Source organism: Diabrotica undecimpunctata, chromosome 1 (assembly GCF_040954645.1).
Source record: "Diabrotica undecimpunctata isolate CICGRU chromosome 1, icDiaUnde3, whole genome shotgun sequence".
NCBI lineage: Eukaryota > Metazoa > Arthropoda > Insecta > Coleoptera > Chrysomelidae > Diabrotica > Diabrotica undecimpunctata.
Genome location: NC_092803.1, coordinates 158,781,414 through 158,808,338, shown reverse-complemented (window position 1 = coordinate 158,808,338; position 26,925 = coordinate 158,781,414). Strand labels below are relative to the sequence as shown.

The 26,925-nt window shown below is 32.4% G+C and overlaps 2 protein-coding genes across 3 annotated transcripts in view; both read left to right on the top strand.

The window, feature by feature from the left end:
* LOC140432428 (ATP-binding cassette sub-family C member 4-like) overlaps positions 1 to 12,371 on the top strand; it is an 85,495-nt gene extending 73,124 nt beyond the window's left edge. Inside the window, exons 13-17 of one of the 2 annotated variants that reach the window (XR_011949801.1) lie at positions 2,959 to 3,158; positions 4,915 to 5,146; positions 8,921 to 9,089; positions 11,159 to 11,974; positions 12,189 to 12,371. Coding sequence is in view for 1 of the 2 variants with exons in the window: in XM_072520324.1 (XP_072376425.1) it covers positions 2,959 to 3,158; positions 4,915 to 5,146; positions 8,921 to 9,089; positions 12,189 to 12,212 (625 nt within the window). In the remaining variant the exon portion in view is untranslated. The remainder of the gene's footprint in view (positions 1 to 2,958; positions 3,159 to 4,914; positions 5,147 to 8,920; positions 9,090 to 11,158; positions 11,975 to 12,188) is intronic. The other variant, XM_072520324.1, reaches the window with a different exon arrangement.
* A 12,637-nt stretch (positions 12,372 to 25,008) lies between these two features.
* Positions 25,009 to 26,925, top strand: part of LOC140441057 (sodium channel protein Nach-like) — a 53,739-nt gene continuing 51,822 nt past the window's right edge. The window contains exon 1 of the mRNA XM_072531481.1: positions 25,009 to 25,127. Within this exon, the coding sequence (XP_072387582.1) occupies positions 25,018 to 25,127 (110 nt within the window). The 5' untranslated portion in view covers positions 25,009 to 25,017. The remainder of the gene's footprint in view (positions 25,128 to 26,925) is intronic.

Below are 26,925 nucleotides of genomic sequence, written 5' to 3'. Positions count from 1 at the left end.
TCAGATATCTGCGAAAAATTTTTCGACCTTTTTTTTAACCAGACTGGGCTAACTACACTACACAAGGACAAAGAGTTTAAAATTTTTTTTTATTTTTAAAAGGCAAACTACATTATGGTTGGCATCAGGAGAGAGAATCAACGTCATTCTCTGTCCTGAAGCCAACCATAATGTAGCTTCGACTTTTAAAAGATTTTAAACTGTTTGTCCTTGTGTAGTGTGGTGTAATGTACAATTTTATGTTTATGAAATTCTCAACAGATTGTTGGATAGGCCAAAATTGACGAAAAGTCCCTGAAGATGCTCTAGGAAGCGAAAGTACTTGGGCAAGATTTAATTAATAAACTGTGCTCGATATTTGTCTTTCATTTGATCAAAGCTCTTCATAATTGACCTTATGTTTAGTAGTAATAGCATGTTCAGCGAGAGGACTTGTGTGCTTAGATAAATTATTATCACTACAGTGGGAAGTTAATCTACCCTTAGGTGACCGCCTAGTCTGACCTATATAACAAAAATTACATTCATCACAGATAATGTGGTAAACAACATCTATTTGCTCTGGGGGGGATAAGGGTGTCTTGGTCTAGGAAAACAAGTTCCTGACAGATTTTGCATTTTTTACTGCTAATTTAAATGGTATATTTTTAAATAGTTTAGCTGTAACTTGAGGAAAGTACGGTAGTGAAAGGAGTCCCATGTGTTATAGTTTGCAGAGCTGTATAATAAACAGCGTTATTTAAAACTGACCTTAATTTGTCACTATTAGGTAAACAATAATTGTGGAACCATAACTTCTTGAGAAAAGATACTTATTAATTGAGCAATATTGGTAGGAGTTTTCAATAAGAATTCTTTTAAGTAAAAGAAGGGATTCCCTTTAATTAACCGCATGTGATAGCCTATGTAATCTAAAACTAAGGGTTTAGATAAAATTTAATATTTAACTGGATGACAAGGAGAACCCTACACTATCTTGGTGAACTGCATTTAGTATTGAATTCAACGGTCGTACTAATTTTTCTTTTTCTATGGAATTGTGTTGGAGGCAGTCGTATATATGGAAGGTCAGGGGAGAAGATGAAACCAAATATAATAGAATAAAATTAGGACAGGCTACACAACTTACCATCAACTAACTAAGAATTGATATAAGATCTTTTGCGCCGTATTTCCAGGATAACGCCAGCTATCATTATAGTTGGAGGAGAAAACACTAAATATTGAAGTGTTATTACATTGCATGGTTATTATGTCAAAAATTAAGAAAAAGTCTGATGAAAGAAAAATCTAAACCTGCACTCATACGTGGTTAAAGACAGACCACATCTAATTAGATGGTCAACGCAATGAAGAGCCGAGTCATTACCGATATCAGTAAGACCCGATTTACTGACTAACGTCTTCATAGACGGAAGAGTTAGCACAAATAAGACAATCTTTTGTCCTTAGGTTGAAGATGACCTCCAAAGATGGATTAACCAAATGAATGGTCAACGACATAAGGATACACAAGATAATATTCGCTAACTACAAACTCTTACTAATACAGATATAATATATAATATAAATAAATTACGAATAAATAAATCCAAATTTTTAATGTGCGCCCGCAGCTTATATCCAATATTCAACACGAAATAAATAGTACAAGTGGTTAACAAATTCACATATTTGGGAACACCGCAATAGACCAACTAGATTCGGACGTCGAAATAAATTGCCCAATTACAATGATTAGAAACACTTTTTAAAGTAGAGAACATTTCTTTGTCATATTAATTTCAGCTTAGGATTAAGAAAAAGAATAATTAAGTACTATGTGGTCAGTGGTTTTGTATGGGGCTGAACCATGTACGCTAAAAGTTTCAACAAAGCAACCAGTTCAAGCATTAGAAATCTGGATTCATGGCCGAATTTTAAAGATTGCTTAGACAGCAAACATAACAAAGTATTGCTATAGAGCGTTTCACGTTAAGAAAATAACATTAGGCTTATGGAGATCAGTGTTGCCACTGCTGCCACATGCGGTTTACTAGATTGTCGATATATTTTTCGAATTTCCATTTTCAATTAACATTTAACTGTAAAGTCAGAATAACAACTGAAGAACCACAAAGCCTTATTATCATTATGTAGTCTCAGAGAACGACAAAAACGTTAAAAAACAGTTATTTAATTCATGTCTGTGAAAACGAAAATACAAATTATACAACCCTGAATCGTGCTTGTGTTTATCGTGGCATCGCTGCGCTTCTATCGTCCATAAGAAATACATGGCCCTATCTCCGCAATGTTATTTTCTTAACGTGGAACGCTATATACGAGTCCACAATAATAGAGAGTTACTAAATACTGTTAAACGTAGGAAAATTTATGGAGAATATATTGAAGGGTGATATATATATATATATATATATATATATATATATATATATATATATATATATATATATATATATATATATAAAATACTGCAGCTGATGCAAGGAAAAATTGAAGTTTGAAGACATACAAGAAGAAAGCATGCTTCATGGCTAAAGGACATGCAAATTATAACCTAAATACAAAGTGCAATACAAAGTTTTCATATAGCAGAAGACCATGAAGCTTTTGCCATGGTGATCGACAACGTCAAATATTTTTGATATGGCACAAAACAAGAGAGAAGATATTTTACTAAAAAATGTGTTAGCTAAACGAGAAGTGATTTTAATAATTCCTACGCGAATTTCTTATAAATATTAATCTGTAGTTTATTTGATTATTAATAATGTAAAACACTGTATCAGTAAACAGAAGTGAGCAATATAAAACCCAAACGTTTTAACAAAAAAACGACTGAAAGTAAAAAATGTAATAGTTTTATCTGTGAGTATATACTAAACAAAAAGATAGTACCAAACTGATTAATTTACCATTTTGGAACTATCTAAAAAAATTTAATAACTGTTTTAGATTAACAGATATTGAAGGAAAGATATTAATCGATGGAATATGTACCAGTGATATACCCTTAACCAGTATGCGTTCAAAGATAGCTATTATACCCCAGTCACCTGTACTATTTTCTGGTACGGTGCGATCAAACTTAGATCCTATGGATGAATACGATGATGAAGACCTATGGCGAGCTCTAGAAGAAGTAGCTCTAAAGGGTAAGATGAATTTTATTCCAACTTTAAAATAGTCGCATATTTTGGGTATAATTAATATATATATATATATATATATATATATATATATATATATATATATATATATATATATATATATATATATATGTTCAGGGATTCTTTCCTCGCTCAACCGTTTTTATCTCTCTCTATTGTCCCACTCTCCATTGTATAGGCCTCTCTTACTCAACGCGTCGTCTACTTCGTTGTTCCAGGTTCTTCGGGGTCGTCCTCTTTTCCTCCTTCCTATGGGTCTCCATTTGGTTATTATCTTTATCCATCTGCTGTCGCTAGTTCTTCTTACATGTTCACACCACTTTAGTCTTTTTTGTTCGATAATATGTTAGTATGTCTGTTTCTATCGATGTTCTGTGCTTTATTTCGTCATTACTTCTCCTATCCATTCTTGTTACTCTACAGCATCTTCACAGGCATTCCATCTCTGTTGCTACTATCTGACTGCTGTTTTTCTTATTTATAATCAAATTTTCAGCCCAATATGTCATAATACTTCTCACTATTTTTTTATAAATCTGTGTTTTTGTCTTCATATTTAGGTGTCTATCCCACCATACTGATTTAAGTTGTCGGATTGCTGTTCTTGTTTGTCCTAATCTTTGCTTAATTTCTTTCTCTGTTGTTGCCTTTTTCGTAATTATAAACCCCAAGTATTTGAATTTATCCTTTCCTTTAATTATTACGTTGTCGTCAATCTGTAGATCTTCTGTGTCTTCTTCACTTGTAGATAGGTACTCTGTTTTTGCAGGTTAATATTGAGGCCAGCCTTGGTATATTCTTCCTGTAGTTTCTTCATCATATAACTTAGGTCTTCTTGGTCTTGTGCAATCACTACTTGGTCTGCAAAGCTTAGCGTATACAGGTATTCGTTTGGTACCGGTACTCCCATGCCTTCCCATTTTCTGGTCCATGTAGTCAAGGCTTTCTCTAAGTATATTTTGAATAGGATTGGAGATGTGGAACAACCCTGCAGGAGCCCTTTTTTTGTGGTGAAGTCTCCTATGATTTTTGTTTCCATTTTAATGGGCACTTTATTTTCTTTATACGGGGCTTTTGTAGCTTCTATGAGTTCCGTCTGTATTTCTAATTTGTACATTGCCTCCCATAGTTCTGACCTTGGTACAGAGTCATACGCCTTTCTCAGATTTGGACCTGAAAAAAGCATTTGTGAACCTGAGCAAGGGTATAATCTCGTAGATTATATTAAGGTCATATTACATATAAAATTATTCCCTTTAATTATGGATTACATATCTGATAGAAAAAAAATGTGTTTATTGTCTTGAGTTTTGTGTTTTGGTCCAAACTCGACTGTTTTTCTTTGTCTTTTTCTACTAATTGATATCGATAATTTCCAAATATACATATAAACGGAAAGCTATAACTTTTAAGATATTTAGTCTCTTTATCCACAATAATATCGTTGTTACTGATAACGACACCAACTGGATAATTTTAGCAGTAAATGGATTAACTGATACAGAAAGATTTTTTCTCGTAAATATACTACTTCTTTATTTTACTTTTTTATGAACGTTAAATAAACCATCTTTAATTATTCCCTACATGCGTTTTAATTTTTCATGCACAAACAAAAAGCCTTTAAGTAAAATTAAGTTAGAGCAACGTGTCTTGATCATAAAAAAACTGAATCAATTTTGTTTTATAAAATTTATTTAGATAGAATTCTTTATTTATATAGTATTCTTCATTTTTTTAGATGTTGTCTCTGATATGGAAATGGGCTTAGAAAGCAAAATAGGTGAAGCCGGATCAAATCTTAGTTTGGGTCAACGTCAACTCGTGTGCTTGGCTAGAGCTATAGTGAGAAAAAACAAGATCCTTGTTTTGGATGAAGCTACAGCCAATGTTGATCCGAAAACAGATTCTTTAATACAGTCTACCATACGAAACAAATTTGCCAATTGTACTGTTCTAACAATAGCTCACAGGTATTTTTTCCATTTTTTATTAACGATTTGTTTATTACACACTTACATAATAAGCGCTGGAATTTGGTTTTAAAACAAAATCAAAAAGGAGAGAAGTAACAAATCAAAGCAGCAAAACAATTTATTGAATTGTAAACAATATTGTCTACATTTTCAAGACTGACGTTGTCAATAACCATATTAGTTTGTAAATTACTCATTATTTTTGTTTTCTGAAGGTTTATTTTAAGATCTATTTTATTTGACTGCTGATGTAACTCCTTGAGCATTTACTCCAGTTGCTTGATATTTGTACTAAATAATACTATGTCGTCCGCAAACATCAAATGACTCAAACGTACACCATCAGTGTTTAGACCTTTTTGCTCCCAGTCGAGCTGTTTGACTACATTTTCCAATTCTAAGGTAAAAAGCTTTGGAGAAATAGTATCATTTTGTCTAATACCTTTACCAAGACGCATTTTTTCAGTTTTTCGTCTTCATTAATTTTGATGTGGAATGTGACCTGTTCATAAATATTTTTAATAAGTGTAGTGTACCGTGAGTCTATTCGAGCATCCCTCAGGGCTCACAAAAAGGACCAAGTTTCAATACTATCGAAAGCCTTGTGAAAGTCAATAAATTCCATATGTAGAGGTATATTATATTCTGTGGTTTTTTTACCAGTGTTCTGATGGTTTGTAAGTGATCGTTAGTACCAAACCTTTATCTAAATCTCGCGTGTTCAACCGGTTGATATAAATCAAGTTTTTGTGTTATGCTGTTGGTAACTATTCTTGTTAGCAATTTGTATAAGTGTGGCAACAAACTTATAGGTCTGTAGTGTTCAATATTAGTAGTGTCTCCTTTCTTGTGTAAAAGTATTATTTCGGCGTTTTCCCACAGACTGGCTATTCTGTTTTTCTGTTAGACACTTATTGAACAAAACTTCCACAACCTCTACAACGATGTTTCCGCCCATTTTTAACATTTCAGATGCTATACGATTCTCACAAGGAGCTTTTTTATTTTTAATTTGCCTGTAAGGCATGTCTAATTTCCGAAGAAGTTATTTTAGGGTGAGTTTCCGAGCCGACTTTTAGAATTGTTCTATGGTCTGTTTTGGGGTTCTGTATAGTAGATGTATACATATTCTCATAGAACGTTTGTATTTCCTTGATTATTTGATTTTTTTCTGTCACAGTATTCCCCTGTTGGATTTTGATTTTAGTTATCTTTGATTTTCCTTTCGTTAAATTTGATTTTATTACTCTCATGTTTTTATTGTTTTCGATGGTTTGCAATATTTGTTTTGTTTGATAGGCTCGCAAGTCTGACCTTATGTTCTTTTTAACTTTATTGTTGATAGCCTTACACTCTGGTGATTCTTTTGACATTCTTCTTCTTTCTTCCATTAAATCTAGTGTTGTTTGTTTCAATTTCGTTTTTCTCGGATTTTTCTTTTTACCACAGATCTTTTTTGCAGTTGATGTTATGTCATTCGTTAATTTTTGTGTTATTTTATTAAATCTTTTGTGTTGAATACTGGTAGAGGTCCTAGTCTCTTTTTTAGTTCACTTTGATATTCCTCTTGATTCATTTCGAGTGTTTCTGTGTTTAGTTAATTATCCTGTGTTAAGGATTTTCTTCTATCGAATTCCGTATTTCCTTCTATTCGCACCCTAACTAATCGATGATCCTTACCAGTGTTGACAGAATTTAATACAGTAACATCTTTAGCAATGTTTTTGAAGTTGGAGAGTATAAAGTCAATTTCAGTTTTTACTTTGCCGTCTGGGCGGTGCCACGTCCATTTCCTTTGCATCTTTTTTTTCTAGAATGTGTTTAAGCAGAATATTTTTTTTTTCGCTGAGGAAATTTGCGAGTATATCTCCAAGACTACGGCTTCGAAATTGGGAATGGTACCACCGGTGGCACAGAGACGAATGGAACGGTCTACGACGCTGGGAGTGACGTTGCGGGACGGAATAAGAAACGAAGATATTAGAAATAGAGAAATAACAAACGTAGTAGAGGAAGACCAGCTACACGTTTTGCTGTCGACATCAGGCGCATCACAAAAAATTTGCAACAAAGAGCACAAAATCGTAAAGAATGGAGTATCTTAAGGAAGGTCTATGTCCAGCAGTGGACGTAATAAATGAAGGCTGGATGATAATAATGATAATGAAACAATATTGTCAGTCTTAAACTGCCCCGTCAAATTTTTAGATTCTGCAGTACAACTTTCTACTTATGTTTTATTAATCAGTATTACAATTCAATAAAATTACATTAATTAAATTGAACATTTGAATTTGAATACATTGACTTGATAAATTACGACACGAAATCCGAAGATTTCTAATTGTAGAAACCAAATTCAGATTTCTGCTTTAATCTGTGCCTTCTAAGAATTGCAAGGCAAAACACACGTTGATAAAGATGTAATTAGAGACATAAGGAATCTAAAATTGCATTCCATAACATATCTCCTTAACTAAGCAAAAATCCTTAGCGAATTTTATTTCTAGTACTCATGAAGAGTATACCGAAATAAAAGGAAAGACAGTTAAGATTTGATTTCACGTACAGTGCGTTTGTGTATCCGCTTATATGTATTTCATCCCAAAAGGAATCTTCGGAGCGGCTATTCACAACCGCTCTGAACCTGAAAATAATATTTCCTGTCATAATAGACGCAATACTAAAATGGCTTCGATATGGATGCAATAGCGACATATTAAAGCAGAAATCTGAATTTGGTTTCGACAATTAGAAATCTTCGGATTTCGTTTCGTGATTTATCATCAGATGTCGCTATTACGTCCATATCGAAGCCATTTTAGTTTTGCTTCTATTATGACAGGAAAGATTGTTTTCATTTTCAGAGCGGTTGTGAATAGCCGCTCCGAAGATTCCTTTTAGGATGAAATACGTATTAGCGGATACACAAACGCACTGTAGGTGAAATCAAATCTTAAGTGTCTTTCGTTTTACATTGAATTGAATTATAAAAGCGGATACCAAGAATTATCCGAGAAGCCATAGAAATTGATAAAAGGCCAAATTGTCTCAATAAAAGATATGACGGCATACGGTTACCTTCGACTTGGAGACGTTTCATTAAGAAAATATCGTCCGCTCCTCTTGTCAGTCAAAATCCTACTGTCAGAAATGTTCGTATCAACCACCGCGCCAACCTCCACGCCAATCCTCGCGCTAATCCCCACGCTAACCCCCACGCCTACCTCCAACCAAACTACGCCACCATCGACGGTATAAATAAACCGTCCTGTGTTCCCAGTACCAGTGAGGCATTGGTAGGAGACCAGTGTAGTAGTTTCTGGGGGTTCAGGAGACTAAGACCTCGAGAGCCCTGAAGAAGACATCGAAGAGGATGTCGAAAACTCGGTGCAATGATAATCGACGCGGTTCAAACTGGAAGACTGTTAAGTTTAACATTAATTCCTGTAATAGTATTAATCTTAAATTTCCGCGGTGAGTGCAATTAAACCTAGAGCTAAGATTAATAATATTCCAAGAATTAATATTAAACTTAACAGTCTTCCAGGTTGAACCGCGTCGATTATCATTGCGTCAAGCTTTCAACATCCTCTTTGATGTCTTCTTCAGTTCTTCCGACGTCACAGTCTCCCGAGCTCTCAGACACTACTACACTAACTACTAACAAATGCATTACTCCAATGTAATTATATTGGCCATTCGTCTTACGGAGCGAAAACTCTTTCTGTCCTAAATATAATGAAGTAATCTAATGGATGAGTTTTTTAGATTGCATACAGTCATGGATTCTGATAAGGTATTAGTAATGGATGCAGGTTCAGCAGTAGAATTCAATCATCCGCACATTTTATTACAAAATACAGAGGGAATATTCTGTAGTTTGGTTAAACAAACTGGAAAATCGATGGCTGAGAATTTATGTAAAATTGCAGAAGAGGTAAGTAAACACATATTTTTATTAACTTATACTGTCAGTTGTATATTTGCGGCAGCATATTTTTATGGCAGTCTTCTAACTGTAATCATGAGAAGATGAAATATTCTTTCGGCTGTATTAAAACAAAAACTTGATTGTTTTCTAATTGGCATCAACAACCAACAAAATGGACAATTACTGATTATTATTTCATCCTCTACCATTTTATTTTTGACTTACTAATAGTCCGGAGTCCCAGGCCCATTTTCACCATTTATTACCAACAAGCTAATTTTTTGTAAGTAGCTTCATTTTGACGAGACGCCCAACGTTCTCACAATAATTCTCGTTTGTGGTAGCTAACAGGGGTAGCGAGAATGAAACAAGTTAATTTGACGGTTCTAAAAAATTTATTCCTCACTGGCTTTTTTTGTTAATTCTCAAGATAATTATCTGAATTAGCCGAAAAAATATTTGTCCTACAAAATGCAAGGTTTTATCCCCGCTTTTTAACTTGTATCATCAATGTGTCATATTATGCGAAGATTAAGAAGAGTCACGAAAAGAATCTCCAGGCGACAGCACACATACAAGATACGAGAATCGAGGCCGTCGAATAGCGAGCGGAATATAATACTTATTAGCGGTCATATATTCATGTATTTTGTTAATTAAAAATAAAGTATTTTTTCACACGGAGTTTGACTATTTACCAGCGGCACATTCGAAGTGCAAATCAAGTTACACCAAGGTTGTGATCACTTACCTTTGTCGATACTATGGCATTACGGAATCTTTGGTTCCATAATGCATCTTATAATGATGTAGTCAAACTGGTTTCTTATTATGTTCTTGCCATCATATCTAGCGGCTTTCCAGGTGTATATTCAGTAATTTTGATTAAAAACTTTTAATATTGATCTCTAAATGACTACACGATTAAAAAATTAATAATTAAAACTTTATTTTAATTGATGCAACTTTATTTTGGTGACAAACTGCCATTAGCACGTGTGCTTGGGTGTATCGTACCTTCCAGTCGAACTTAAAATTTTCTAGACAATAATTGGATCTGGAACAGTGCACCGAGTATAACAGTATCACAATGTATACAGTGTTCTAGTGACAGTAAAAGTAGTAAATGACAGACTCAGGTTACTTACGCCTGTGGTCGTATTTTCGAATTCAATCGAATTGTTTCGAATACGAGTTAACTCGAATGAAAAATTTCGTATACGAATTTGAATCTGTATTTTTGAACGTCCTTCGAAATTTTATACGTATACTAAAAGAATTTGCACCGGCAACACTGCAAATTCGAACAACCAAAACTTAAATAATAAAAAAAGAAGAATAATTGGCAGTTTTACTTAACCTAGTTTATGGTGAATTTGTTATCTAAAACAAGAAGTAAAAAAGGGCATGAAATATGGTGGTTCAGTGTCGGCCGAACAAAAAAAAGCCATTCTATCAACTCCATTGTGAGGGGCCTTGTTAATCTGTACAATTTTTGAAATTTTACATCCGAATAGTCCTCTAGATGGTTAAGAATGGGTTGGTAAACTTGCCTCTTCGTTCCGCTAATATTATCGCCTCGGCAAGGGCGTTAACTATATCTTTCTATTAAAAAATTATTTAAACCACCCATTAAAAACAAAGTTCAATGTAAAAATATGGTAGGTATTAATGTAAATTTTATTGTATTGTTCAATCTAAAACAACGATTAAAAACTATCAGCTGAAATTTTATCTGACGTACACAGGCCCAGTGACAATTGAAATGACAAAAATTACTTTGATCGTATACTAGCATCGAAATTCGAATGGTTCATACCCATTCGTGTCGTCGTATACGAAAAAATTCGTATACGCACTATTCGAAAATATAAAAAACTGGATTTCGAGCGAATTTCTTCTAATTTCGTATGCGAAATATGCTCGAACGAATTCGAAAATACGACCCCTGGAAACAAGCCCAATCAAATGTAAACACATGTCAAATGAAACAAATACAACATATGTCCTATTACTAACACAATAATAACTAAAAATTTATTAACAAACTATTCATAACAATAATTTTTTTGCAGCATTTTAATAACTACTACTATGAAGATTGCTCTTCTTTGCCAAGTTATTTCGAAGACAACTAAAACAGATTTTTTTCGTAACGTACCTGTAATGTACATATTTATTTAGGAAAATATAAATACTCTATTAGCTATTAGCAAATAGCTCAATTTACAGATTATCTACCTCTTCAACTTAATGAGAGATATTTCTTTATCTTACAAAAATATTCTAAATCATCAACAATGGTTTTCTTGGTTGTGCTATTTTTTTGGAAAATAATATTTTCTAATTTGCAGTAAATAATTTAACAAAGGACTACAACTGGATTAAGCTATAATGCTAGAGATTGCTCAAACAATTTTGCACTGTTACTGTTATATTATGCCAATGTTAAGGTTCTTTGGGACCGTGAACTTCTGTGACAGTGATGATAAATATCGTTCTTGAGCTATTTTCATATGATATTTTACTTCTGTAATTATTATATATAGAAAAATATTTCCAATTTCGTAATTTTGTAATTAAAGCTTATTCCTAGTAGATATTAATTACAAAATCGATAACAACGTTGACCAATATCCAAAATAAAGTATTTTAGGAAATATTAACTGTACTTCGTTTATCCTGTTGTCTATGAGTACACGAAAATTATTAAGACGAATAAGTATTAAAAGCTTAAGAATATAAATTTAAGATTAAAACATGATATAGAATAGAGCAATACGAACAGAAACAACAAAAAAGAGTACGAAAAAGAGGTGGTTTTATGGCTTTATAACACTAGAAACATGTCGCAATATTGTTGGTAATATTGGATATATATATATCAAAAGGTAAACTATTACTACTTTCTGCTTTGTGTAAGCTTGTAACTTGCTTATAATGGTGGCAGTTGTGAAACGCGAAAAAAAGAGCAGACAGTTAATCACAGCTTTTTCTTGAAATATTCTGCACAATATGACCCACAAAATACGCTGACTACTATAACACACTTTCAACAAACTAAAATTGTATTTCATAATTTAAAATGTATTTTTTTATTTTTAGAGTTATATGAACCTACAAAAGTAAAGATCTGCACACATTAGTACAGAAGAAAGAAGAGTTCCTTTTTTAATGTGATATCTATTTATTTTTATTAAATTTTGTTATTTTTTAGAAAAATAGTGATGTCTATTTATATAAGATTATTGTAAATATATTTTATTAAAAGTTTTGTTTTATTAATAATACGTCTGTTTTTAGTATTGTATTTTTTTCTTTGAGAGATTCTTAATTAAGCCACACATACAGTATGGTGGAAATGAAAGGAATAAATTCGTTATTTCGTAAACCGGAGACTTTAAGGAAAAATCCTGAAACCCGTCGATTTTTATTTTTAAATAAGCTATTCGTAAGAATACATTTTTATTTTTGACGTCATCTATGTGAGCGTGATGACGTCATTGCTAAAATTTTTAAATAGAAAGGGGGGTATTTTAATACATCATTTGAAAGGTCTTTTAAATACCTATTCAGCCATATCAATATGTCTAAGTATTTGATGTTTGTAGTTGTTTAAGTGGTCCGGAGTTCGAATCCTACCGCCGGCAAGAACATCTAGACATTTTAAAAATGTCTATAGGCCCCAGGTAGACTCAGCCTGAATAAAAATGAGTACCTTGGGTAAAACCAGGGGTAATAATAGACGGTTGAAGCGTAGCACTGGCCATGTTACTTTCCTTGTATACCGTAGGCCCTAGATATAGCAGACTACCCTGCTATACTCCCAAAGCCGCGACAGCGGTATAAAACGGGAGACTATTATTATTAATTGTTTAAAAAAATTATTAAATATTTATTATTACAATAAATATTTATTAAGTATTGATATGATGTATTATTGACACCCAAAAATATCTTTTTATCACCCAGAAATGTCTTTTTTATCTACTTTTTACCTTTTTAAAAAAACTAGTTACCTTATCAATATGAACATTGATAGTTGGACATTCAAACTTAATTATCTTTCTGTCAAGTGATTAATAGTATTATTGTAGTGAACGTATTCAAAAAGTCTTTGTATCTTTGAACATGAAGCTAACTGAAACGCATAGAATTGAAATTCTCATAATGATTGGTTATGGTGATAAAACACGTACGCAGAAAGAAGTATGTGCGTTATTTAATAATAAATACCCCCGTCGAGAACCAATTTCACAATCCACTGTCAGCAAAATTGAGAAAAAATTTACAGAAACGGGTCATGTTAAAGACCTTCCTAAAGGTAGTAGAAAACCAATATCTGAAAACCAACCAGTAGACGTTCTGTTAGCTTTTCAAGATAATCCTCATAACAGTTCACGGCAAGTAGCATTAGATAATGACATGGACCATTCAACAGTTCTTAAACAGCTAAAGAAGGAAAAGTGGCATCCCTACAAAGTAAGTTTAGTACAAGAACTTATGGAAGATGATTTTGATAGACGAATTGAATTTTGTGACATTATAATGGAACGAAATAACAGAGATCCGATGTTTTTAAAAAAGATTATTTTCTCTGATGAAGCTACATTTCTACTAAACGGTCATGTCAATCGTCAAACTTATCGGTACTGGGCTACGGAAAATCCACACTGGATGCAAGAGTACCGTACTCAATACCCAGAGAAAATTAATATTTGGGTGGGAATAATAGATAATAGGTGTATTGGACCATACTTTTTCAAAGAAAACTTAACAGGTCCTCGATATTTAGAATTTCTTCAAAATTTCTTGCTTCCAGAATTGAACCGGTTGTTTCCAAACAGAAATGATTTATGGCTACAGCAAGATGGTGCGCCTCTACACTATGCTGTCTTGGTACGCAACTACTTAAACAACGTCTTTCCAAATTGTATCAAAATAGACCACAAAATATTAATGAACTGAAAGAAAGAATACGTAATGAGGTTGTTCAAATAACTCCGGAAGTTTTAGAGAATGTTAGAGAAGAGTTCGCGGCACGCCTTTCTCATTGTATTTTAGCTAAAAGTAAACAATTTGAGCACTTAATTTAGGTTTCGTTGTATTTATTGAATAATACTTAATAAATATTTATTGTAATAATAAAAATTTAATTATTTTTTTAAACAATTACAAACTTTAATTACTTAGACATATTGATATAGCTAAATAGGTATTTAAGAGACCTTTCAAATGATGTATTACAATACCCCCCTTTCTATTCAAAAATTTTAGCAATGACGTCATCACGCTCACATAGATGACGTCAAAAATAAAAATGTATTTTTACGAATAGCTTATTTAACAATAAAAATCGACGGGTTTCAGGATTTTTCCTTAAAGTCTCCGGTTTACGAAATAACGAATTTATTCCTTTCATTTCCACCAAACCAGATATTAAACGAATGGCAAAACAAATGGGAGGCACAGACAAAGAAGGAGCAATGAACAAAAATGCTAATTTAAGATGTGGATCTGGATGGAAAGTGGGGGATTAAAAAAAAGAGTAGAATTCCAGGTGCAAGTATGTTAACCTAGCAACCCGACGCTCGGGTGTTTTGAAGGACACATCGGTAAGTTTAGATCTGGAAAAGGGTATATTAAGAGAAAAAATGGGGAATTGAAACGTAACAATGGAAATGATTTGGGTATTTTGTATATTTCTTTACTATAGAATTTGGTACTAAAAGAAAGGGGGGAAATAAAGGACGCCACCTAGTCCTTTTTCGAGGAACGTGGAAAACTCGAGACTTGGCCTATGAGAAGATTGGTTTAAGAAAGATGCCAAAAAAATAACAAATATGCAAAACCTCTCTAAGAAAACCAAAATGCGTATTTAAAAAAAAAAGAGAAGCAAACATACCTACCTTATATTGCGACTCGACGTTTCTGTCAGAATTATCTTATTTGTTAGTTGCATTTAGGTCGCTGATAAGTTCTTGTGGTTCTGCAGGATTATTAGCGATCAGACTGATGTCGTCTGCAAATCGACCAATCGAAATTACCAACTTCTTAAGATCAATATGCATACCAGACTACTGGAATAGAGCAAACATAATTCTCATTCCATATGCCATTAGAAAATGTTAAAAGCTTGGACTAACATAATCAAATATTTCTACCAAAATGACACAACTAGTGTAAGACTATCTGAACAAGAAACATAAATTCTGTATACAGCGAGGAGTATGGCAAGGGGACACCGGCTCTCCAAAGCTATTCACGACGCTTTTAGAACATACTTGTTAAAAGGCACATCTGAACGAGCATGATATCAACATAAATGAAGATAAGCTCAGTCATTTGAGATTTGCAGATGACATCGTCTTTATAGCCGATTATAGCATGGACGATGCAATAATAATGTATAATATAATAATAATAATAATGACTAATCTGGTGCTAAATCAGAATATTGCTGTTGATGAAAGGAATATTGTGCAGGCTGAATTGTATAAGTACTTAGGGCATGAAATTCGGTTTTGCAGAGATAACCAGACATGTAAGCTCCCACGTCGCATAGGATTAGCCTGGGCAGCGTTTGGTAAATTAAACTATGTATTTAAATCGGACCTACCCATATTCGCTCCGTGCGTGACCATGGTAGGGGTACCTTGAAACGATGCCAGCGTGCGTAGCGGCGAAATACGACAAAATTGGACACTATCTTTTTACGCATAAATTTTATCAAAAATGTGTGCAAATACATGTTGCGTATTTAGTTGTGCTAATAATAGCAAAAATAGTAAGTGTAGTTTTTATAGGTTCCCAAAGATTACATATAAATTAGAGAAAAGAAAAAGATGGATCCGTGCTATTAATATGAAAAAGGAAATATCACGTAACCTCATTTTTATGCAATTGAAATATTTAAATAATTTACCTTAAATGATATTTTATAAGGCTTCAAGCTAACTGCAGAGTGCCTGATGACTTTAGCTTTTATATCATAACTTTTACTATTACTGTTTTTAATTATATGCTCTTTCACGTGAAAAACTTATTTTCCAGTACTAGATTTTTAACTTTTCTTTCAGTTTTTAATACTACATTTATTTTGTACATAAACTGAAAACATATAATTAAAAAGGTAATTATTAATAATTGTCAATTTCGCCTGTATTTAACAATGTCAAACATATGTCATTAATGTCATATGTGTAACCTGAAAATTGGTAGGTCCAAAACTGTCAGATGAAGGCGGTAGGTGTCGGGACAGTCACGCACAGAGCAAATACCGCAAAAGGAAAATATTTGAGCAATGTGATGAGTCACATTACTCAAAGACATTACTCCTCAGTTTGGGATACGGTTAATCTCTCTGAGTGACCGTATCCCTAACGAAGAAATACGTTGTAGAACAAAAACAACAAACGCCATCAAAAAAATTGCGTCGCTAAAATGGAATTGTGCAGGGCACGTCGCCAGATTATCAAACAATCGATGGACAAAACCTATTGTCAAGTAGAGGCCAAGACCAGAAACACTACGGAGGAGAGGACGCCTACCAACTAGATGGTCTGACGACCAGAAGCGTGTTAGCACTAATTGGATGCAAGCCGCACAAGACAGAGTTACAGGTTGATGTATGCGTCATCATACATCAACATCAGATCATATACAAGATATTCAGAAAGATCATAAATAATATATTAAATATATTAGATGTTGCACAGCCAAAAGAGCAAGCTGGCTTCAGAAGGGGATGCAGTACCCTAAATTATATCTCTACACTTCGAGAACTAATGAGTACAATTAAAGAATATGAAACAACACTAGCTTTAACCTTTATAGATTTGGAAAAGACTTTCGATTGCTATATTGCACAGACCATCCAATGGCTAATACAACGGATTGCCCAGCTCAAAAGTGTCTGTCACAAAGGTAAAAACTCATATGTTGTTGTCGAACATTTCATCAATATAGTTCACCAGTTTGACTATAATAATGTTTAAATCCTATTAACAGTAAATAATTACAAAAACAGCATCTTTTTTAAATGTATTACATTACTAAAACAAAAAATGGAATCAACTATAAAATAGATACCAACTAATTGAGCTGATTGAGTAACATCTGCTGTAATATCCTGCAGTCTATTTATGCCCCCCGCTCTTGTATCAAAAATACATCGTACCTTCTCATAGCCAGAGTAAGTTCTGACAAATCTGTCTTAATATGCTGGAGGTTTGCCTACAGGACTCTGATTATCTCAATATCAGTATCCCTCTGATCCTAAAATGTTTCAATAACCAGTCTCCTGTCTTAAGGTATTGATCTATCTATCTGTCTATATAGGCCTTGCTGTCCAATTTTGGACATAGGCCTCCTCTTCCTTCTTCCACGTCTCTCTATTGTAGGCAGTTTGTATCCACTTCGGGCCTGCGTGGTCGAGGTCTTGATATTCTTTCCTAATACACGGGTTCTGATAATTTATTTTCTTTTTTTTTGTCCTTCCTGGCCGTTTCAACAGTCTACTTCTTGGTAGACGACCCATTAGCACATTTTACCCACAGAAATGCACAAACAACTGCGATAAACGTTATTAGAGATTTAGTCTATAAATATAGATTAAAAAGCAATTGTACAACAAATAAAAGTTGTAAATAAATGGTAAATGAAAAAAGCTTTGTTTTAATTATATACCTTTTATAAAGTATTTTGTAAATAAAACTTTTGTAATAATAATAAATACTCGTAGTAGGTATAGAAAGTATTAACAGGAGGAACAGGTAGAAAGTGAGGAAGACCAAAAAAGAAGTGGTTAGAAGAGGTTAAAACCGATGTAAGAAACCTAAGAATACCAGATTGGGAGGAAAACACGAAAAATAGAGATGGGTGGAAAAAATAGTGAAGAACATAGAAGCCATGTGCCTCCAGGCCCGAAGAGCTGTTATATAAATAAATAGTATATTAAGCAAACCGGGTATTTTAATTTACTTTTTTAATATATTATTCCATTCATTTATATGTTGCAATAAAGGTGCTCTCACTGATTTGAAAAAGTTTTGAAAGTACTAATATCCACTACTTAAATATAAACAATGCTTCGTCAGATCTTATTTTTGTCTTTCTATCTTTTATATCTCGTTATGCATAATTAAAGGTAAACAAAATCAACCAATTATTAGATGTATAATTGTAACCAATATTCAAACGCCAATACTCGAATTAAATGGAGTTGAGAGAATTCACAAATTTACATATTTTGAAAACCTTACGACGCACTAACTAAAACAAGGACATAGAAATAAAATGCAGAATTGCAATAAATAAGAAAATGGCCATAGGTACCTTAGTGCAAAAATAAGATAAAGAACAGTCAACTAAGTGTTATATTTGGACTGAGTTTTTCTATTTGAGAGTTAGACACGTGGACAGTAACAATATCAACAATGAATAGAACTGAAGCAATGGAAACATGAACACATGCATCGATACTACGATTACCTTGGTAGATACGACTAAAGAAGTACTAGGGAAAACTCAGAAAAATCAGATTGAATACTGCAATTGACTTAAGGAAAATAAGGAAATATATGACATATATTCCCACATAGCGAAAGGTAGTGAAATATTTATGGCTAACGCCAATGTCAAATAATCTTTAAAAGGCACAGAAAGAAGAAAAGAAGAAGATAGAATGTTAATTTTTAATCCCGAATTACCCATAATTATCCTAAAATTTAAAGAGTTATAAAATAATTACGAGAAATAAGTAATTATTTTAAAAACTACTATGTTTATTGGCGTGTGTAAAAAATCGATCGACAAACGCTTGTTTTTGTTTTTTATCCCCGCGACCAGTCGTCAACAAAACAACTGGTAGATTGTAATTGCACATGTAAAAATGTGATTAGGATTTTTAATAATTGATAAGTTCACGTTTATTTATTAGTTTGTAGTACAATAAAATTTACAAAGATATAGCCAGAGGGCTACAAGAAACTCGAATATATATTGAGAATATTATAGATGTTTTATATTTATGTCTCAACATGACTGCAGTAATAATTTCATATACAGTTGGTACAGTATAAATTCCGATGCACGTCATTATTTACGTCAGAGATCAAGTTGACATTGTTGCCAAATAAAAAAAATCTAAATTCAATTTAAATCAACTATATCACATAATTATTGCAGAAGTGGATTATACAAAAAATAAATTAATATTCAACGTAAATAAATAAAAAAATAGAAATACAAAATAAGAATTAAGTAATAATTTTACATTAAATACAATTTAAGCCACTTGTGTAGTATAAAGAAGTAAAGTAGAATAAAAAACACTTTACTTATTAATCTGGAAAATTTAAAGCTGCAGATACACACTAAAACAAGAATACAGTGGCTCACACCTTAAATGATGCAGTCGCTGGTCAATGAAAATAGTTTGTGGCAGTGGCTCAATATTTATTAGAAAAAAATTACATACTGAACTTAAATTACTATAAGTCTTCTACAACAGCATAAGCTATTTTTTGGGTTTGGAATATACCAACTTAAATAACTAATATAGACTTAAATAACAATAAATATTTAATTATTTTACGTATGATTTTGATGTCACAGTTAAATGATGCAGATAAGATGAAGCACTACACAACTTATCAATTTGAAATTTGCGAAGTAGGGGTTGTATTAAATTCATATTGCAGTTTATTTTATATTTAATTTGACATTTAAAAGTATTTAATTGGCAAATAACAAAATTATTTGAGAATGGGTCACTGAACTACGATTAGTGTAAGAAATTTAATTATTACTCAACATACAAATGGATATAGCCAAGGAGACATATCCAAAATGATAAATAAATCTTCATAAACAGTTCAGCACATTGTTGAACGTTACCAACTTAAAAGTAGAGTTTTCAATCAATCAAGGTTAGCTCGAAATAAGATTTTTACCGAACGTGAAGAAAGATGGATTTTCAGAGAAATAGCAAATAATCCTTAAAATAGTGCACCAAAGTTGTGAGATGAGGTGGTAAGGCAGTTTGGAAAAAGATGTAACCCCAAAACAATTAGACGGATATTGCGAAAAAATAATCTACATGGTCAGACAGGGTGACTCGTTAAGCCCATTTCTCTTTAATATTATAAAGGACGAAATAATACAAGCAGTACGTAAATGTCATGATTACAGAATGGGGAACAAAGAAATCCAAATATTATGTTATGCAGACGAAACCGCATTAATCGTTGAGACAGAAGACGAGCTCCAAAGATTAACACATATCTTCAATACAACGGCAAAGAAATATAACATGATAATAGCAGAAAAAACCAAATGTATGACAACATCTAAATACCCACTACGACGTAAAATCGAAATTAATGGGAAAATAATAAAGCAAAAAGTAAAGCAACGGGATCTCTTAATGACACAATCTGGAAGAACAAAAACCTAAGACAAGACACAAAAACAAGAATCAATAAAGCAGCAATTAGACCTATATTAACATACACGGCGGAGACAAGACCTGACATAGCTAAAACGAGATGACTACTAGAAACAACAGAGATGAAAATACTCCGACGAATATCAGGTAAAAGTCTATAGGATAGGGAGAAAAGCGAAAACATAAGAAGAGCATGCAATATAGAAGACATAAATGGATGGATGACAAAACGGAAACAGTAGTGAAACGAACACATTAGTAGAATGGCAAAGAATAGGATAGTACGAATAGCATGAGATAAGTTACCAAATGGACAAAGAAATATTTTCAGACCAAGAAAAAGATGGTGCAATAATTTAAACAATTTAGGAGGCTAATATTAAAGAAGAAACAGGCTTTAAAACCTACATATAAAATGCTAGAAGAAGAAGAAGTAAAGAAATGACGTTAAATGAAAGTAGAAGATTGCATTTCATCTCAATTCGAATTTCGCCATTGTTCTACATCTGTTTCAAGTTATTCAACTCTCATTAGCAACACACAACTGCCTGATTACTCTAGCGGCAACATCGTTACGAAGCAGCAAGATATCAGGAAACCTCTTTTCCATAGCGAGTTAGATGAACCACGAATTCAAAGCTTCTTACTAGACGCTATTGAACGATGCTAAGAATAACCTTTTACTCCGACATGCGTCTACATTTCACCCTTGAAAACACTATATTTTTTACTCTTTACGTAGAAAAAAAGACGTTAAACAAGATGAAAAAGATCGCATTTAACTTCAATTCAAATCTCATCATTGTTCTACACGTGTTTCGAGTTAGTCATTTTCATCAAAAACACTTGTGGAAGTTCAAACTGAAATGAAATGCAGTCTAGTATTTGGCTGGTAGAGTATAAATAATTGCCTAAGTACAAAAATGTTATTCCTAGCCTCCAGTAAAAAGCTTTGAATTTACAATTTATCTACAAGTGTTCTTGATGAGAATTGACTAACTCGAAACACATGTAGAACAGTAGCAAAATTCGAGTTGAAATGATATGCAATCATTTACTTTCATATATATATTGTTATGATTCATTTTATCAAAGACAGAATAAAAATTTGATTTTGTTATGGAACGCGGGCACATAAATTTCCAACGCCCTGTATATCGATTTGTAAATATTTGTTATAAGTAGATTTAAGCAGTGGGTTTATCCATGATGAGTTTTACCCTGAAGGACTGAAAAACATTAGTAAATACTTAAAAGTGAATAGACAATTGTTTCCCGGTATTTGTAGATATAATATTTTAAAAGCCTTTGTTTTGCTTCGCTGGAAAGGCCAAAAGCCGCCAGGTACCTAGTTATTATATTTAGAAAGTAAGTCACAAAAAACCGTGATCATTTTCAAAGAGAGTTGTTTACAAGCGATGCTTGGGTTTTTCTGATATCAATTAAGAGGCGGGATATAGAAATTTTCTGATTGGTTAGCGAGTTTGGAATGGGAAAAGAGAGTGAATGTTTTGAAAGTTTGGAGTAAAAATGATTATTATGTGATGGTCATCGGGGAGAAGCGTTGAAGTTTTGTGTAGTCAATTTAGAAGCAAGTACCAGTAGTTTAATAATTAGAAGTGATTGGCTGAGAGGTAGAACGAGAGATAGATCCAAGCTGAGAAGTCGAATACCTACTGGATTCTATAAAGTCCAAGTGAAGATTGTTAGTATATGAAAGAGAGGAGAGAATTCTGGAGTTTGTTGAACGAGTACTGGTAAAAGAGGCCTGCTCATGTTTTTGGAGAAAGAGTTTGTTGGTATGCTGACAGGTGGACACTTAGAAAGGAGAAGGCTTTGATTGGTAGCCTAACATAATAAACATTTTTTTTTACTTCAAAAGATAATTATAAATATTGCGTAATAAATTAAGGTTTCTTTTTATAATATTCAGAATGGTTTGTACAAAAACATATGAACAAAAATTGCAATATTTAAAAATTTTCATTTTATTTCTTTTGATAATAAAAGATATTTGTACTTGTATATTTATGTTATTTCTATTTATTTCCTTTCCTTATTTTATCCCGAGAAGGAACAATTAAGAGATATTTGAAACCACGAGAAAATATAAGTATAACCTAAGCTGATTTATTATTTTTATAAAATGGCACCCTGAGATTTTTTTATATGATTTGCGGCACTTAGATAATTAATTAAATAATTAATTAAAGTAGTTAAATAAATAAAGAGTTAAATAAAAAGTAAGAAAAGGCAGATCATAATAATATATATATATATATATATATATATAAATACTTTCGAATATATATATATATATATATATATATATATATATATATATATATCCGTAAGTAACAGTGAAGAATAATGGAATGGGATGAAAACCCTTTCACACTGAAACTCTTGAAGATATCAGTCAGATGAGAGGAGAAAAGAAAATGCTATGTTAACTTCTTCATATATTGGGGAAACATGTAGTTTTGTGTTTAAAAATCAGCATCAGTCCATATCTGTGAAAGCATCTATCATAAGGAAGTTTTAACTGCTTTTCATGGCGCCGTCTCCTTTCGAAGGTTGGCGATCCAAATGGCAATTGTAGTTTTGGAAACTGCTGCGCGAAACATTTCTGCGGATGAGCGGTCGAACCATCTCCTCAGGTCTTTTAGCCACGAGTTCTGGCCGCTTCCTACTGATCTTTTGCCCTGTACTTTTCCTTCCAGTATAACTTAAAGTAATTCGTCTTTCGCCTCTCACGTATGACCCAAGTATTGCATTTTCCTCTCTTTGATTATTCCTAGTCATTCTTTTTGTTTACACATGCGACGAAGTACCTCAACATTAGTAACTCTTTGTACCCATGGAATTCTCAGCATTCGTCTATATATTTACATCTCAAAGGTATCTATTCTTTTTTGTATTTCAAAGTCTATTGTCCAACTTTTACAGCAAGACAGAAAAAACGTAACATCTGATCATTCGGATTCTAAGCTGCAGACTAAAAATGTTTTTATGCTCATAAATGCTTTCCTTGCTTGTTCGATTCTTGATAGGATTTCTTTTTTTGGATTACACTGACTATTGATATTTGCTTAGAAATATTTTATGGAATTTACCTGTTCTAATATTTGACCCTTGGCATACTCATGTATGTTTATTGGTGTCTTTGAAAATACTAAAGTTTTAGTTTTGGAAACGTTTAGATGTAAACTGAACATTTCGATGTGGTGAACTACCGCATTTATTATATTTTGTAGTTCTTGTGCATTGATTGCTATTAAAAAATGCTCGTGAAAATAAAAAGTCATATAGTAATATGCAGCAAAAAATTTTATTGTAAATATATTTTAACTAAGGTCTTGTGTCTGGTTGGAACCAGGAATTTGGGTGTATTGAGCTTTCGACTTCCTTAATGAAGTTTTCATCAGGGCTTCCGGAGTTTCAGTCTCCTGAGGTTCAGCTCGCTTTTCTAGTACACTATTCACTGCTATATACTATTAGCAAAATTAGGAAATTCCAGAGCGTTTGTATCGTAGAGACTTTACTTTACAAATGTCTTCTAAAATTATAATACGTTGCTGATGGACTATAAATATGACAGAGATAGGTTTTTTGAAATAATTTTCCACGCTACTTACCAATGGAAATCAGATATCTCCAAAATTGATATTTTCACTGAGTTTAAATTTAACTCTGAGTGGTCATGTAAATAAATTTAGTTGTCGTTAATCTTAACTTCCATTGGATGAGGAAAACTTACTCTCACCAACTAGTAAAAATTTGTTGGCGCTGGTGTAATATACTCTAGAGAAAGACATGGCCATTTTTTATAACACGGCTTAGTTCCATCTTTATCTACCTTATTCCCAAGTCAATTAGATCTAGAATTTCCCGATGAAAGGATATAAATGCAGCAAGACGGGGCATTACTACATTGTATTCATGACGTGCATCAATACTAACACGAAATTTTTTGAAATAGATTAATTTGGTAGAAGGTGTGTGATTGAGTGGCCGGGTCGATTTCTAGATCGTATTATGTTATTATTAAGTTGTAAAAAACTTAATAAAAAAATATAAAGGAACAGCATAAAATTCTTCAATTAAGTCTATAAATTTAGCAAAATTACTTTTTTCTTATACAATTTAATTAATATTTAATTAGAAAAAAATTATTTTTTCCTTTTGGGTCGAGAATTTTTTTACACTACTTTCATACATTGATATCTTATTAAAAAAATGTTCCTTTTCAAATTAATTTTTTAAATTTTAATTTTAAACTATTTTTAAAGTTTTTTCTGAAAGCGAACATCAACTATGTCTTTACAACTTAAATACAGTATATCAACTACTTCCTGGACTAAATCAAATCGATAACAAAGAAATCAATCCGGAAATTTTACTGAAAGTAAATAAATATACACCAGTAATCGAATAAAACTCAAATTGAACTATTTAAGTAGAGTTAATAAAGAGAGAGAAGCGATGGCATCTAATTTATCAAGATTTAAGAGGGAGGCAAAGCAGTTTTGCTTGAATACTGCATTGCACGGCTATAGATTTATTATTTTGCCAAAAAGGATATTTTTGGAGAAGTAAGTGTTAATTGTTTGTAACTCGATTATTTTTATTAAAATAAAACAAAAATTTGTATAATTAAAAATATATATTTAATTTACATGGTTATAGTAAAAACATTTAGCATATTCAATTCATTAGCGATTTACTATTTTGGGGAAATTAACATGTTGGTCAGCTGAACAGGTCTCGCCCTCTATAGGTTATTATATAATCACCATAATATTTACACCATTAAAAACATTTATAAATCAGCAGTAATAAAATCAATGTGTAATTAATCCTAATTATTGCCTGTATATTAATTATTTATATATAAATATTGGTAATAGTATTTATGTATTACAAATAAAGTTATAGTTTAAATGTTAATGATATTTTTACACAGTAAGTTAAAAATAAATTATAGATTTTAAACATTTTACTAGCTTATTACTTATTTTTATTAAACAATAATATAATATAGTCCAGTCGTCAGAGAGTTGACTCCTAAAAATCACCCAGGGATTTCGTAGGGGGGTAAAAACGTGAAAAAATCGATTTAACAAGAATCTGCACACCGTAGATAAAAATGTTATAAATAAAAAATATAGCTGAGATAATTTTAAATAAAAATGTTAATAAGCATTTTTTATATCGAATGAACCGTTCTCTTAGAGACAACGCTTAAAGCGACCGTCGATTTTGCATGTCAGTTAAGCGCTCGAAATAAACGTTCAAATAAAATTTGTATTAGCTGGACGGTAAAAATTCGATATCTTTTGATTCAAATGTCCTATCGACAAAAATCAAGGTGTGATTTAAAGGCAAAGAGTGCAGCTTTCTTATGAACTTTTTGTGTTTTGCCAAGGATAAACACAGTTTTTATAAAAGTGTTAAATAAATTAACGTGGCGCGATTTTTTGCCATTTTTCACGATTCTTGTGAGGGCTAATAAAATTGATCACTTTCATTGACCAGTTGTAGTAAACTTTTCATTTTTAGAGATCAATCTTTACAACCACCACAAGGATCAGTTATAAGCTCAACCCTTTTTCTAATAGCCATAAACGACATACTTCAACAATGCTCACCGATTGTTAAAGGAAGATTATACGCTGATGATTTAGTTTTACTTGCCAAAGGAAAAAACTCTACATCTATTCCAAAACATTTACAACAAACAATCAATCAGTTAGAATTATGGTCTAGGTCTATAACTATCGGATTACAATTTTCACTGACAAAAACTAAATGTATTTTATTCACACGAAAACATTACATTCTGAACTCCACATATGAAGCTATATAATCAAACCCTCAGTTTCACAAATAATCAGATTTTTAGGTATAGTTTTCGACCAAAAGCTCTCCTGAAAAAACATACAGAAGACCTTAAAAAATCATGCCAAGCAGGATTAAATTTTATGAAAACTATTTCCAGAAAAAACTGGGGAGCAGATCAAAATACACTATTACATGTATATAAATCTTTAGTTAGATCCAAACTCGACTATGGTGCGATAGTTTATTCATCAAGCAAAGTATCAGTATGAAAAACCTTACAAACTGTCCAAAACACAGCTCTACGAATAGCTACAGGTGCGTTTCGAACGACACCAGTGGAAGTTTACAATGCTTAACAGGAGAACCACCCCTAAGTTTACGATGCAAATTAACTCTCATATGCTTTTAAAATAGCTAGTAATAAAGAACACTCTACTTATACCAATACGTTCACAGATCGATTTCGAGACACTTTCTCTACGACAAGACTAGATCCACCATTTTACGAAAGAGTTAGAAGAAACCTTTATGACCTACATCTTGAATTAC